Here is a 15,126-nt window from a genome sequence, read left to right on the forward strand (position 1 = left end):
ATTGAGTTTGCACGTTCCTCCCAGAGTGACTTTGCGAGACACCACACGGTCACTTCCTGCTGAGTATCTTTAAAAGGCTTCCATTGACTACAGGGCAAAATCTAGAGTCTTCATTAAGGCTTTGTGATTTGGTCCTAGAATTCCTGAACTTCACTTCCAGCTCCTCTCTCCAATCTACCAGATTACTTATTATCTCCAAATGCTGCGTTATTTCCTTCTTCCTTGCTTCCTTTCCATCCCACTGAAATCTGACTGTAGAATAATGTTTTTCTGGCTGCGGAAAAGATACTATATTGTCTAGCATGAGGACAAAACAAAACAAAACTAAAGGCCAGGGAAACTCTTAGCCTTCAAGTTCAACTTGTGTGTGGCCTCCTGAATTAAGTCTTCCCCTCTAGGAAAATATTTAGAGTCCCATTGGTTATCTGCCAACTCGCTCTAATTATTAGCCAAAAGTTTGCTGAGTCACTCTCACGTAGGTGAAGTTAAGCTCACTATTTGGTACGTCTGTGTTGCGCTACTCTAGCTACAAAGAGTTTGGCTACTACATAATTTGTTGTCACACCTCTTTTCTGGACTGCAAATGTTTCCACAGTGTCCACCCCCTTGACCTCAAGAAGATGGCTACTGGAAGGGAGGCCGGGGGCGCGTCCTTACGTCTTCCGTCATCACACGCAGGGAGGGTGGGGCCCTCAAGGGAATGGAACAGAGGGGCGGGGCCAATAGGATGGGGCGGGGCTACGATATGTGGGCGGAGCCCGAGAGGGGTCGGGGGCGCGTCTGCTATTCAGCGGGTGTGTGCCGCTGCGAGAGGCTCCGCAGGAGAGTCTACTCGACGCTCGGTCCCGAGAACGTGACCAGGACCAGAGACAGCCGCGTAGCCGAGCGGAAGCTGGTGGCACCGGAGTGCTGCCGGAGTCCGAGTTCGGCAGGCGGGAAGCACCCGGCATAGGGGAAGCCCCAGGAGCAGCGCGGCGGCGCCTCCCTTACCCAAGGGGCCGCGGCGACGGTCACGGGGCGCGGCGCCACAACGCGCGACCCAGGCCAGGATTCCAAACAGGCGGGCCAGGCTCCTCCTCCACCCGGGCCGCCTCACCTGCGGACAGCGCAGCGCCGCCTCCTCCCGTGCAGACGGCACCTGCGCCGCTTTGCTCACGGGTCTCCGCCCCTCGCCGCTCCGCTCCAGACCCGGGTAACTCACCTGGCCGCGCGGGGCTGCTGGAGCCCCGATTCCGGGCGCGCGGCGTCTGAGCCACCGCCTGGGGAGGACGCAGGTGGAGCGGGCGTGACTTCGTGGAAGCCGGCGCGGGCTACTGCAGTCGTCCCGGTTGCTGCCGGATCCCGGGCACCGGGCAGTCTCGCCCGCTCCCAGGAAGGAGCCGCCGCCGGCTGGGCACCATGAACAGTAGCAGCGCCCACATCACCTACGCCAGTCGCAAGCGGCGGAAGCCGGTGCAGAAAACGTGAGTGTCCGGAGCGCGTCCCCTGTGCTGGTGCGGGGAGGGGGGGGCGCTACCCCGCCCCCAAATCCTCGCCGTCTAGAGATTAGGTTCATTCCCGATACAGTCTGTGGAATCGAGATTTGGAGGCCAGCGGAGAGACCCAGGCCTTGGATTTTTCCATTTTTAATTACTGCATTTAAAAAATTGCGCGCCTCCCCCCGTCCGCGACGCGCACGCACCCTTTCGCACCCCCATCCTTCTGCACCCCTGTTCTCTTTTCTGTGTTCCTAATTTGTTGACAGGTCTAGCCTGCCCTATGGGGCTGGTGGATTAGTTAACATAAAACCGCCTTGAAATCCCCTTCCACTTTTAATATCCTCATGGGTTAGGTTAAAGTACGGTTATTATTCCCATTCCTTGGTAGGGCCAGATGTTTTAAAGAGCTAAACACGTGCCGTCTGTAAGAAAGGCTCTGAGTTCCTGTGAAGATATTTTTCGGCCCCTGCAACTGGGTTTCTGCTGCGCTTCTATTTACTTATTTGGCAGTAATTTTGTAGCGCTCAACGTGATCTATCGGTAAAATATATAGAGGTGGTAGCGGGGATGAGTGAGTGTGGTGGACAGGATATAGTGGGGGATTTGTATGTTCAGCCACCCTTTGGGGGAACTTCCTTACACTTTTGAGGTGATTTTAGGGTGTGTGAATTGAAAGATTTGGAGCTGGAATTACTGAGACAGACGTTTGCATTCCTAGCATCTTTCTTTAATTACCTTTTCCTCCTGCTTCAAAGTTTTGTCAATTCTAATAGAGCTATTAGAAACTTAGATATTTTGTTTGTTTTGGTGAGATATTTGTGTAAGATGGTAAATACTTTAAGATAACGTTTCAGAAAAAAATCTGTGCTTGACACAGATTGACTGCTGGGAGTTGGCTGTATTCATGTGTTTATTATTAATGATGATCTTTGAGTTACTTAACATTTTTCAAATTTTCATAAACCATTTTAAGAACACAAACGTTTACTCAGCACAAATCAGACGTGTGCATTTTGCTTAAAACTTAATTTAGGTCATTAATCCAGCTCAGAAAAGTAACAGTTTAAAATTTTGATTTGGAACCAGTAGCTGGATTTTTCATTATTTTCATTATATGTCATTATTCTGGAGTTTTAATTTCCTTTTAGAATTTCAGTTATCATAGTTCTTCAGATTTAGGGTTGGGATTAACAGAGGATATTAACCTATAAATATACTGATTAAAATTCAAAGTCTTATCCTGCAGTGGGGCTGACATTAGGAATACTGCCTAGTCAGCAGTTTTGTGTCTTGGCAGTTCTGTGACATGCATTTTGTGGAGTGGTTTCTTATATAAAAATGTATTCGCCTAACTTAACCTTGTCCTTGATGGTTATTTAAAATTGAGAGGTATCCCAAATGCCTGTTCTATGTATTTATTAATACAGTAGTACACTTAGCATAATATAAAATAGAGACATCATGGGTTTTACGTGTATGGTTAGAAAACGTGAACATCTCCGTGGTGAATTTTTAGGTTTCAGTCATTTTTGTAACAAAGTATCTAGATTACTTTAAAAAAAAAATCAAAAGCCTTAGTATTGTATTCATTATAAAGTTTAACAACTTTGACTTTAATTAACATTTTATTAAAGATCTTCCCTTTAAATATATTATTTTTTATTTGTATAAGATGTACCTTTCATTATTTTATCTTAACATTTTAATAGACTTCCTAAAACCTTTTAATATATTTGTATTTAATAATCTCTCATAATACAGTGTAATTAAAGCATTTTCCACATTCACCTTCATTTTATTTTAGTTAGTATAGATGTTTATCAGATCTTTGTTGAGCACCATGCATTGCTTCTAGTCCTGTAAATACCTCAAAATGTCACTACATTGCTTCCGAAGAAAAGCCTACTCCTGGCATTTACAGAATCAGGTGAAATTGATTATAACTTTTTACCTGAATGAAAAATGGTTCACTCTAGAAGGCAATTAATCAAAGTTCATTTTAGGAATGTAGCCATTAAACCTAATATTAAATTTAATATGAATTTTTAGTTACTAGTTTTTAGCTAACAAGGTCTAAAATAGGCCAGCACTGTCAGAAAAATAGATCCAGTCTGAGCTGAAAATGCTATTGAGATCTATTTAATTTTAATCCCTTGAGTGAGAATCATTTTATTTTAATGAAAAAATGTGCTATTATAATTATAGGACTGTTACTTAGACAGTCATTTTAATATACAGTTCCATAAAATTTTGGAATTAAGTAGGTGATGACTTTAACCTGAAGTTCTTCCAGTCCATCTTCAGTTGAATTTATCAAACAAGATAAACTCCCTCTAGTGGCAAATCTCACATTGAAAATTATCTAATTGGTAGGAAATACAACTGTGTGTTCAGTTTAATCCCACTAAAGTATCTTGTACATAGTAGATGCTCAGTAAATGTTTCCTTTCTTTTTGGAGTAATTAAATTAGGAAATTAAAGCATATGAACCAACCTTGCACCAGACCCATGTTCCTAAAGGCATTTTCATAAGATACCCTTAGCAATGGATTCATTCCTTAAAGTGTTGCTCTATATGTAATAACCCTGCTTGGAAGGCAGGCAGGTTTTTTTTTTTTTTTTTAAACTTAAATTTTTTCCTGTTTTATTTTCTTTGGAGATGAAAGTATTTTCATTTGCTTACTTTGCTTAGTTGACTTTCTTAATTTGTCTCATCAAGATAGATTAAAAGCACACTATTGAGTTAAACAGAATCTTTTTTCTTAATAATAACTTTATATATTTTTATAATTTTAAAAATTTTATTACTACAGAGAAAGTTTTAGTGGAACTTCAATTTACTGTATTTCTAGGAAGGTATTACTGATCGTTGGTAAATAATAGGTGTTGAGTAAATACTATCTACGCTTAAAAAATGATAATCACAGTAATGGTGGTCAAGATAGCCATCATGAAATGTCAGGACTGGTAATAACTTCTTAGTCTTAGATGATCCTTTTTCCTTTATTAACATAATAATAATGTTATATAATACAAAAGAATGGTCTTTCCTGCAATATTTGCTAAATTGCTGTTCTATTTAAGTCCAATGAGCCTCATTTATATAATACTTAGTAGAATAAAATTATGTATTGTTTTACTAAAAATGTTTTATATAAATGTACTATGATACCATTCTAAATAGCTTTTTTTTTTTTTTTTAAGATTTTATTTATGTATTTGACAGACAGAGATCACAAGTAGGTAGAGAGGCAGGCAGAGAGAGAGGGGGAAGCAGGCTCCCCGCTGAGCAGAGAGCCCCATGTGGGGCTTAATCCCAGGACCCTGGGATCATGACCCGAGCGGAAGGCAGAAGCTTTAACCCACTAAGCCACCCAGGCGCCCCTCTAAATAGCTTTTAAAATAAAAAGATAAGTCTTTTGAATTACGTATTATTGCTTCACCATCATTTTTCTCTCAGATGGTTTAACTTAGTTTGTACATAGTGACTGTAAAGACTCTTACATATTGGAACTGTGAAATGAGTAAGTGAAAGTGTTCAGTTATCAGCATTTGTGGAAAATAAATGGCAAATAGAGGGAAAAGTGAGAAATAAATTGAAGGAGCTTTAGGTCTAAGTTAAAGAATGAGGTCTAGTTTCCTTGCTTTTGTAGATCTGAGCAAGTGATTGACCAATAGAGCAGGACAGTCAGCACCTACACTGCCACTTTCACAACTAAACTTAACAGAACAAAAGCTTGTTATAAACTGTAAAGATTGTTGATGATATAAATGAAACGGAAATGTAAAAGTCTATTCTTTAAAGAATTTCAGCTTACGTTATCACAGAACACTCAGTTCTCCTGTAAGAGGCAGTATATGATTATGTTCTCAGTTATGCTTAGGCTGAAAGGTGCTACTCCACTGACAAACTAACATAGCACGTGCTTGGCGTTGTATGTAGTTAGGACAAGTACTTAGAAATCAATACCATGCACATCTCTAACAATAGTACATTTCTACCTCCACAGTTCTTTGAAAGTGGATTTTTTTGCATAGTGGTTTAATTATCAAAAAGCTACTGTTTGTTAGGACTTACTGTGATATTTGTTTGCACGGTGCTTTATATACATTTTATTTTAAAATAAATATGTTTTATAGATGGAAATCTGAGGTTCAGATTCGGCATTGTCAGGTAGTAAATGAAAAAACCTGAGTTTGAATATCAGATTTCACGTTTTATGGCTCCAAAGCTTATGTTATTACCAACTTCACAGTATTGCTTCATGTGAATAAGTTTAGTGATACATAAGGCACACCTGTATATTAGGGATTTCCTGAATGTCCGGTGTTTCTCCTTATGTACTTAGTGTTCTGAAATAAATGACTTACCATTTCCCAGACTTTTGTTTAACTCCACACTTGCACTCATGCTCTTTCCTCTTAGTCTTTTCCTACAATCTTCTTAATTTACTACCTCCCTCCCTCCCTTTAAAATACTGTTTGCAGTGGCTGCATAGTATTCCATCATGTGAATATTCCATAACTTAACTGTTTTTCTTTTGGGAGTAAATTCTGTTATTTCCAGCCTTTTAATACTTTAGTATTTCAGAGAACACTCCTGAGATACATGAATTTCAGGCAAATCTTAGTTGTTTCCTTAGGAAAAATTCCTGTAAGTGGAATTTGGAAGTTCAAAGTTTTATATGCATACTTTCAAGGTGGAGCCAAATGTGCTCTGAAATATAGTGTCAAATTACTCTACAGAAAATTTATTCCTATTGGTTATATGTGAGAGTGTCTGTGCCCTTGCATTTTTGCTTTAAAATGTGGTTTGCCAATTTCATAGGCAAAAAAGACAGGAGGGATAGGTAATTGAACATAAATGTTGGGAATGTAAATGTGTATGTGTATGGTATGTTGTAGTCATAGTAGTTAGTAATAGTACAAGTGGAGATTTTTCTTCTTGAGGTATCCTTTACATATTGCTTTGCTTTATCTTATATTTTTCGGTTGTTTGTTGGCTTTCCCCCCTTTTTTTGATTGAATTTTTTTTTGGCAATGTATTCCTATTAACACATGCACAGTTAAGAAAGTCAGTAAATTAAAAAAAAAAGTCAGTAAATTGTGTATAATGCTTTCTTCTTTTTAGCATAACAGGTATTATCTGTTGATCTTTTATTGTGATAGTTATTAATTAGTGTTCTTTCATTTCTCCTTTGCCCTCATCTTTCTTCACCCTCCCAATATAACTTTAGTACTATTTTAGATTAAATACAGTTTTGATGCTTCATTATTTTTTAACTGTAAATATTGTTTACTGCTGAGCTAAGTAATATGCTATGATTACATTTTCCTTCCTCCTGTTCTATGTTATCATTGATTTTGTTTCTACCTATTTTTCTTCTTATTATTAATATCTGGGTTTTAGTTCTCTGTTAGGTTTATTGTTTCTGTCTCATGTTTTCCTTGTCTGGCACGACTTGTTTGAAGAGAAGGGTCTTTGTAGAGGGCTTTATGCTCTGCGGTCATGAAGCTGGAAGTGAGTTACCTGTCTTTTAAGATCTGATTTACATGTCACATCTTCATGAAACCTGCCCTCATTACTCTGCCTACTCTTACTTTTTTCAACTCTTGGGCATCACTTTTGTGGCAACTGGATTATTGTATGATACATTGTGTTTGATTTTGCCTTTTTACAGTGCATCTCCTCCTAGTAAAAAAGATAAATTCTTTAAGGTTAGGTCAGTCTTTTATTTGTCCTTGTGGCAACAAGAGCTTCCTAGTATCATGCACATGGGTATTTGAGCATTGTTTACTAACTTAACGACTGACCACTTACAATTTTTGTTTTAGTGCTTTATGTATGGTAGATATATTTTATGTGTGTTCCAATGGAAATTTTTTTTTTTTAAGTATATTAACATAAGAAGAGGTAAAGGGCAATATTTTCAGTAACTTTTTTTCAGGATTTTGGGAGTAACCATGATTTCTAGGGCATATTTCATGGTCTGGTTTTCACTTATAAGGTCCTAGAGACTGTAAAGTATTTGTACGTTATTGCTTCTTGCCTCAGAAAAAAAGGACTTATCACAGCTATAGAGTGACAGCAAGAGAATGACTGAAGAAATATGATTCATTAAAAGTGGCTTCCAGCTAGAATTCTCTGAAGTTTTTATAGATGTTTTTCTCCTCATCTAGGGAAGTAAAATATTCACCTGTATTCAGCTTGTCAATGAAATTTTACTTCATTTGTGTTAAAGATCACTTCTCCAACATTACATTAATCATATAATTTAAGACATTACACATTCAACATTGACAATCAGAGATAAATAAGTGCACACTGAAGCCATGGGGTGGAAATGATGAATGAATGGCTTGAGTATAGTCACTAGGGTACAGAGATTTACTGAAGAACATTTCAATTGGCTGTTGGCTTGAGTGAAGAGTAGTACCATATCACATGGAGAGAAGGGGGTGCTCAAGTTCTGGAAAATATGAATGAGAGACACTGGAAGTAAAGACAAACAATTTATTAGTATGTGGAATAAGACATTTGGGAGTAGATTAAATCACTGAGAGGAAAATGCTGATAGAGCAGACTCAGTACTGTAGTAGGTAATCTCTATTAGAAAATGTTGCTTTAATCTCAAAGGATTACTGAAGCTATATCTTTGTATGTCATTTGAGGTTTTATGATAAATGTATAAAAACAAACATTTACAGTTAAGGTAATTTTTATGACTAAACTGGGTTAAAATTTTAACTTTGCTTTCTGCACTGGGCACTAGAGATGCCCCTAAGACATTCTACACTGGGATATGAAAAAGGCTTTAAAGATGGCGCTCAAACTGGCATTGGCTGTGCTGTTGGGCTTGTTAACAGCAGTACTAACAGCACACAGGGCTTTAAAACAGAAGCACCGCAGGGAGTCAACTAGAGTCTTGATTTCACAACAGTTCTGATTTGCAGGTTGGGACAAGGTTTCTGAGGTAACGTTTAAAAAAAGCATAATAAATAGCTCCTTTGCTATATCAACATCAGTGGTCTCTATTTCAAGAGATATCTACTTCAGATCTTTCAAATCTAATCTTACAGGGATGTTTGTTTGTATTTCAGATGTGGCTTTTTATTTAAATAGATGCTTGGCAGTATATTTTGGCATAGATTTAAAGGCAGTAACAAAAGTAAAAGTACTAGTGTAACCAAAGTCGAGTGCAATGGATGTAAGTTTACTCTCTATATTTATTATATGCATCTTTAAAATGTATAGATAAGGATGAAATAGTTTCACAAAATAGTTCTGAATATTTCTTTTTTTTTTTTTTAAAGATTTTTATTTATTTATTTATTTGACAGATCACAAGTAGGCAGAGAGGCAGGCAGAGAGAGAGGAGGAAGCAGGCTCTCTGCTGAGCAGAGAGCCCAACTCGGGACTCGATCCCAGGACCCTGAGATCATGACCTGAGCCGATGGCAGAGGCTTTAACCCACTGAGCCACCCAAGCGCCCAGTTCTGAATATTTCTTAGAAAATCAGTGAAAAAGCATGTAATGTCTGTTACTTTAGCTTTTACAACAGTGTATTTTTGAAATGCCATGCCCTCTGGATACTTCTCAGCTCTGACCTTACTTCATTTTTCTGTACATTTGATTTTGTTGTGTAACTTTTAAAATATTCTGCCCTGGATCTTTTCCCATCTTCTTATAATTCATCCTCTGTTGTCTTTGCCTGTGTCTCATCCTCAACCTTATACCTAAATTTGGTATCATCAAGGTCAGTCCTCAAGTCTCTTTCTCCTTGGTGTACCATCCCTTAGGAATATAGTTATTACCTCAAGCTACAAATTTCAGTAATTAGCAACCTCTCCCTCATTCAGTGTTTTCCTTTTCCATACTTTCTTGCCCCATCGGCAAACGTTTGTGTCTTGGTATATAGCAAGCTTTGTGGTGGGCACAAAGTGCTATGTTTAAACGTCTACTGCCAGATATGTGTACTGTCACTGCCTTTGGTGAGGCTCTGATTACTTTTTTTCTGGATACTTCTGATCAGCAGACATTAATTGAAAGTTCACTCTATGTCAAGTACTGTGCTGAGCAACAGAGATACAAAAATAATAAAAGCTACATAGTAATAAGAACAACAAACAAGTATATGTAACACCGGTTATGTAACTTAGGAAATTTGATCGCATGGTAAACCTTCCATAATGTGCATAGTAACACACGGGAGCTGTGGGCAATTTGACATCTTGCAAAGAAGTGTTTTGCCCTAGCTCAGGGTTGAAGTCAGCTGGGAGCCAGCACGAGATAGGCAGCAGTACCACGTGGAGGAGTATCTTGAGTGCTCTTTTTCTTCTCTGTGTCCTATCAGCTTGTCTCGCCTTGAGGTTTGTTACTGTCTTCTCCCTGATGTTTTATAATCATTGCTGGAAAGCTACCAGGAGTGCAAGATTTCAGTTTCAGCTTGTTGAGAATGCTATCTGCACAGGATATTCCTTAATGGAGTGGTTGTATAAGACATTTGCATCTGATGCCCAAGGTACAGAAGTGGTACAGGAGAGATGCGTTGTGAGGAGGGCAGGGAGGACTTCACAAAAGTAAGTGAATTGAGCAGGGCTTTGAAGCTGATGGAAGAGAACAGGAGAATTCTGGAGAGTAGCATGTATGAAGCACCAAAGTATATATTGGTAACAAAGTAATTTCTTCCCTCTGGCGAATAATGGACAGGAAAGGATTTGGTTGGAGGAATGAGGCCGGACGACAGTTAGGGGACCGTAAAAGATCCAGAAGCCTTTTTTTTTTTTTTTTTTGCTAGGTTAAGGAACATGGACTGTGCAGAGCCACTGATAGGTTTGAATTGAGGAGTGACATGGATTTGTATTTCAGAAAGCGGTGCTAGCTTCGGTGAGAGCTGCCCTACATTTCGTCCTCTCCATAGCCAGAGTCAGCTTAGTAAAATACAAGACTGGTTATGTAAATCCCAGCTGAAAGATGAGTCCTAGATACCAAAGTCTAACTTTATACCATTTCTGGGAGGAAATTTGCTGTTTGCTCTGTCTTCAACATTTTTTCATCAGACACCCACAGGGCTCACTCTTTGGCCGTAGCTATGTCAGTGCTGCAGCAGAACACCAGAGACCATTCCCAGCTCTCAAAACCAGCACCCTTGTCACTCCTTAATTCCTTCTCTTGCTTATTATTTTTCTTCTTAACACTTACCAGCCCCCAGAGTCTTATGTTTGTTCATTCATTTATTTATTTGTGTCTTCCACTGAAATGTAAGCTTTATGAGAACAGGAACTTTAGTATGCATTGTTCACTGCTGAGTCGTCTGATTGGCCCACGGTAGGCGGTCACTGTTGCAAGAATGTGGCCTAACTAGCTTCCCCCTTCTCCTCTCTCTTGCTCTCTGGGCTTCACACTCCACACAGGGGACTTATCACAGTTCATCGTTTCTCAGTCCTGCCTCCTCCTGAAACCTTCTTCATCTTTAAAGGCCCATCTCAGATATCACCTTGTCTATAAAAATCTTTTTTCAAACCTTTGCTCACATACTTTGCTCCTATCATAATTTTTGAATATGTAGGAGAATGTCTTCCTAGACTACCCAAGACATGATAAGTACAAGGAAATATTTGTATTAACAAGTGATCGATCAGTAGAGAATTACTCAGTGAGGTCGGCATTCATTATAGGTAACATTTGGAATTCAGTGACATTGAAGAAGTTTAAGATAATTTGAATTTGAGTATAAATGTAGTATGATTAGGGGAAAACACCTAGAGAAATAGTCACCATTTTCTGTTAAGTATGCAGTTATACAAACAGTCTGGAGAAAGTACCTGATTTATTTTGAATTAATGCCATATACTTTATCAATTTATTAACTCTTATTTTTGTAGAAATAACATAAACTGTAATAAAAATAGAAACAGACAAGTTCTAGAAATTATTTGTTAGGGACAATATTAAAACATTTAAATTTTATATTGACTTGTTAATTTATATATAAAGTAGTCACCATATATGACATTGAAAACAAAGTATCGGGCGCCTGGGTGGCTCAGTGGGTTAAGCTGCTGCCTTCGGCTCAGGTCATGATCTCAGGGTCCTGGGATCGAGTCCCGCATCGGGCTCTCTGCTCAGCAGGGAGCCTGCTTCTCTCTCTCTCTCTCTCTCTCTCTGCCTGCCTCTCCATCTACTTGTGATCTCTCTCTAATAAATAAATAAAATCTTAAAAAAAAAAGAAAACAAAGTATCTAGAAATATTTGTGATTAAATCAAATTAATAGCACTATATTCAAGCTAGTTTCTATTTTTAAGATACTATAATTTGAATTGTTGAAAATCTCTTTGTTTTCTCAATAAAAACTGGGGTGGGAGAGTCTTTGTTGTAAGAATACCCTGCATAAGTTTTTATTTTATGGCAAATGGAAAGGTGCAGAAGCATGATTTGCTGTATATCTTCTCTATATTTCAGTATGGATGTCTGATGATCTGTAAATTCATTTTAAACAGTGGATATCTGCTGTATATCTTCTCTATATTTCAGTATGGATGTCTGATGATCTGTAAATTCATTTTAAACAGTGGATATCTGCTGTGAAAACCTGGCTAAGCCCTTTGTGTGAAGTTACCCAGTTTCTCATTTCTAAGCTCAGGTTCTACTGCTAACCATAAATATCTTTTCTCTCTTATGAAAATCATGCTAAGTGTTGGAGTTTCTAATTTGAATTTTCTAATTGCGATATTAACTATGAAAGCTAATATTTATTTGGAATTGTTGACCAGTCCTAAAAGCAAAATTTGCCAGTAATCACAGTTAACATCTGATATCTGTTGATCAATGAGTATAAATAAACAAAGTCAATTTTATTTTTTTTAATGTTGGAGGACCCCATTAGATGCTGGATGACCATCTGAGGTACCAAAGCGCTTTGAATACTTGTCACTGACAGGATGAAAGTGTTAAATAGAGGAAGTTGGGGGTGATAAAGATAAGCTTTTTATTCAGGGTAGTTCTTATCTATCTACATCATAAATTGTTCCAAGATACTTCTTGTAGAAGATAGCAAAAGAAGCATAATTTTCACATAATTTATTACAGATTTCTTTTTTTTTCTTTCCATAGCAATGGCTGGGTTTGAAGAAAAATCCACTAGGATTTGTTATTGGGAATCATGATACCACAAATGTATGAAGTAGAGGAAGTATGAGGTACATAAGATGTACTCAGCATTTTCTTAAGATGGGTCCATAAGCTTTTAATAAAACATTATGAAGAATTTTACCCACTCCCTTGTTTTTCTTAATTAAGATATGAAAGGAGTATTTTGAGAGGATTTATGTTAACTTGAAGTACATTTTAGGTGTTTGTTTGATTAGAGAAATAGTTAGGAGCTATAATACAACAGAAATTTTTGCTCTATGTAGTTTAAAGTATTTTGTGGTATTTTATTTGTTTTTCAGTGTCAAGCCAATCCCAGCTGAAGGAATCAAGTCAAATCCTTCCAAGCGACATAGAGACCGACTTAATACAGAGTTGGACCGTTTGGCCAATCTGCTGCCTTTTCCCCAAGATGTTATTAATAAGCTGGACAAACTTTCAGTTCTCAGGCTTAGTGTCAGTTACCTAAGAGCCAAGAGCTTCTTTGATGGTAAGAAGTTTTGTTTATTAATGTATGGTAAAATTTAATTAACAAAGCCAAACTTTTAGTATTTCTAAAAATAAGTATTCCAGATTCATTCATCAAGAAAATGCTGCCACTTAAATGACATGTGGTATCATCCTTTGAAAATCGTATGTTTGAATGTTATGCCCCTATTAGTTCGTCAGATTCCAGTTCTCTTTCTTCCAATTCAAATTTTGAAAGTTTCTCTCTCTCTCTTTTTTTTAATGGACCAAAACACATATACTATGACATATTTTTTGCTGATTTCCTTCGATATGTTTTGTGTAGATATTTCATTCTTTAAAAATTAGGTACACTTCTACTTTATGTTAACTGTGTAATTTACTCCAGGAAAATGTCCTTAAATTTTTTTCCACCAGAAAGAATATGTTATTATAGGAGTCGGTAGAATTGGATTTCACTCTCCATTGTGCCAATGACAGACTATTTGATTTTAATCAAACCACTTAACTTCCCTATACCTCATTTTACTTAGCCCTGAAGTTAGTGATTTGAGCTAGGTGGTTACCTTTTAACCGTATGTTATTTCATAGTATTTTAAATGGAAGTTTTTGTTTGAAGGTAATATTTCAGTGTATCTTCTCATGTAAAATAATTCCTCAGTTTCTCCTTTTATCTGTTTATAAGTAAGACATAGATTTTTTTTTTTTTTTTCAGGAAATGTTCAGTCTTTTAAATATATCATGTTATTTTACAAACAGCAGTAAAGAATTAATGGTCGAAATCTCAGTGGCCTGTCAGGGCTTCTCAAACTTTAATGTGCTTACAAATCACATAGGGATCTTGTTAAGATGAAAGTTCTAATTCTGTAGGTAATTTCTGGTGGTAGCCAGAAATTTTGCATTCTAACAGGCTCTCAGATGCTGCTGCTACTGCTGCCCTAGACACATTCACAGATGCTTGAATTTATAATTTGTGTTTAGAATATTGCAAAACAGTTATTTCCCTTTAGGTTTATATTTAAATGGTTTGAGTGCTTAGTCTGGACATTTTTTTCCGTTGCTTGCTGTGTATGTTCTTTATCTTGGATCAAAGCCATGTTGTTTAACACTTGTGGTTTGGGCCATATACATTGATATGAGGATGATCCTTTCAGGGGAGATTATGCGGCTGAGGGTTATAGTGACACTTATATTTTTTCTGACCTATCGAGTCTTTGAGTTTTCCGTTTTCATCTACACCAGATCCTTCATCTTGGAGATGGATTATGTGGTATTCAGTGGTGTGCGTGTGTATGTTTATCAACTACGTAGTCATTTTGTGATAGCGCTGGGACTAGAACCCTGGTTTCTAGATGCCCTGTGTTGTTTTTCCGAACCATATGACAGTTACTTCTCTTTTCTAGGAATCCTTTATATAGTGGAGTCCTGAAGACTTTCCCCTGATCTGTGGCTCTCAAAGTGCCGTCCCCAAACAAGCAGCCGTAGTGTCACCTGCGAACTTGTTAGAAATGCCCGGTCTTGGGCACCACCCTAGACCTGCAGAGTCAAACTCTGGTCGAGTGGTGGGGTTAGATCCACGTGGCAGTTTGGGAGCCCCTATTGTAGACTGTAACCTCGAGGCACTCCTGGCTTTGTGGAATGCTCTCCGAACCCTCAGCGTTTGTTCACGTGCGGTGCTCATGGCTTGATCTTTGGGTGGAGGGGTTCCATGACATGTAGGATGTGGTCCCTGCCCTTAGAGATTTTACAGCCCAGAAGCCAGAGAGATGTTATTCCTTGACTCTGGTGAAGATGAATTGATGTTAGTCATTTTGCATTTTTCTTTTTCTGCTCCTCTGTAATGGGAAATCAAACTATAAATGTTAAAAAGTGAAAAAAAATGTATTTTTTTGTGCTCTGTTCAAAAGTGATGGATCAGGATTGAAACAGCTTAGCGAGTAGCCAGCTGCCATTTAAGTATTAAAATCATTATTGTTTTCTAGGCAGTGTGTGTGTGTGCGTGTGTGTGTGCGCGCATGTGTGCATGCTAA

General features: G+C 38.0%; 1 protein-coding gene across 1 annotated transcript in view; it reads left to right on the forward strand.

The window, feature by feature from the left end:
* The first annotated feature begins 826 nt into the window (after positions 1-826).
* The window catches only part of LOC111147275 (aryl hydrocarbon receptor), a 56,266-nt gene continuing 41,966 nt past the window's right edge, over positions 827-15,126 (forward strand). The window contains exons 1-2 of the mRNA XM_022503219.1: positions 827-1,463; positions 12,931-13,118. Of these exons, the coding sequence (XP_022358927.1) occupies positions 1,399-1,463; positions 12,931-13,118 (253 nt within the window). The 5' untranslated portion in view covers positions 827-1,398. The remainder of the gene's footprint in view (positions 1,464-12,930; positions 13,119-15,126) is intronic.

This window comes from Enhydra lutris, unplaced genomic scaffold (genome assembly GCF_002288905.1).
Source record: "Enhydra lutris kenyoni isolate GAN:26980312 unplaced genomic scaffold, ASM228890v2 scaffoldscaffold16, whole genome shotgun sequence".
In the NCBI taxonomy this organism is placed as follows: domain Eukaryota; kingdom Metazoa; phylum Chordata; class Mammalia; order Carnivora; family Mustelidae; genus Enhydra; species Enhydra lutris.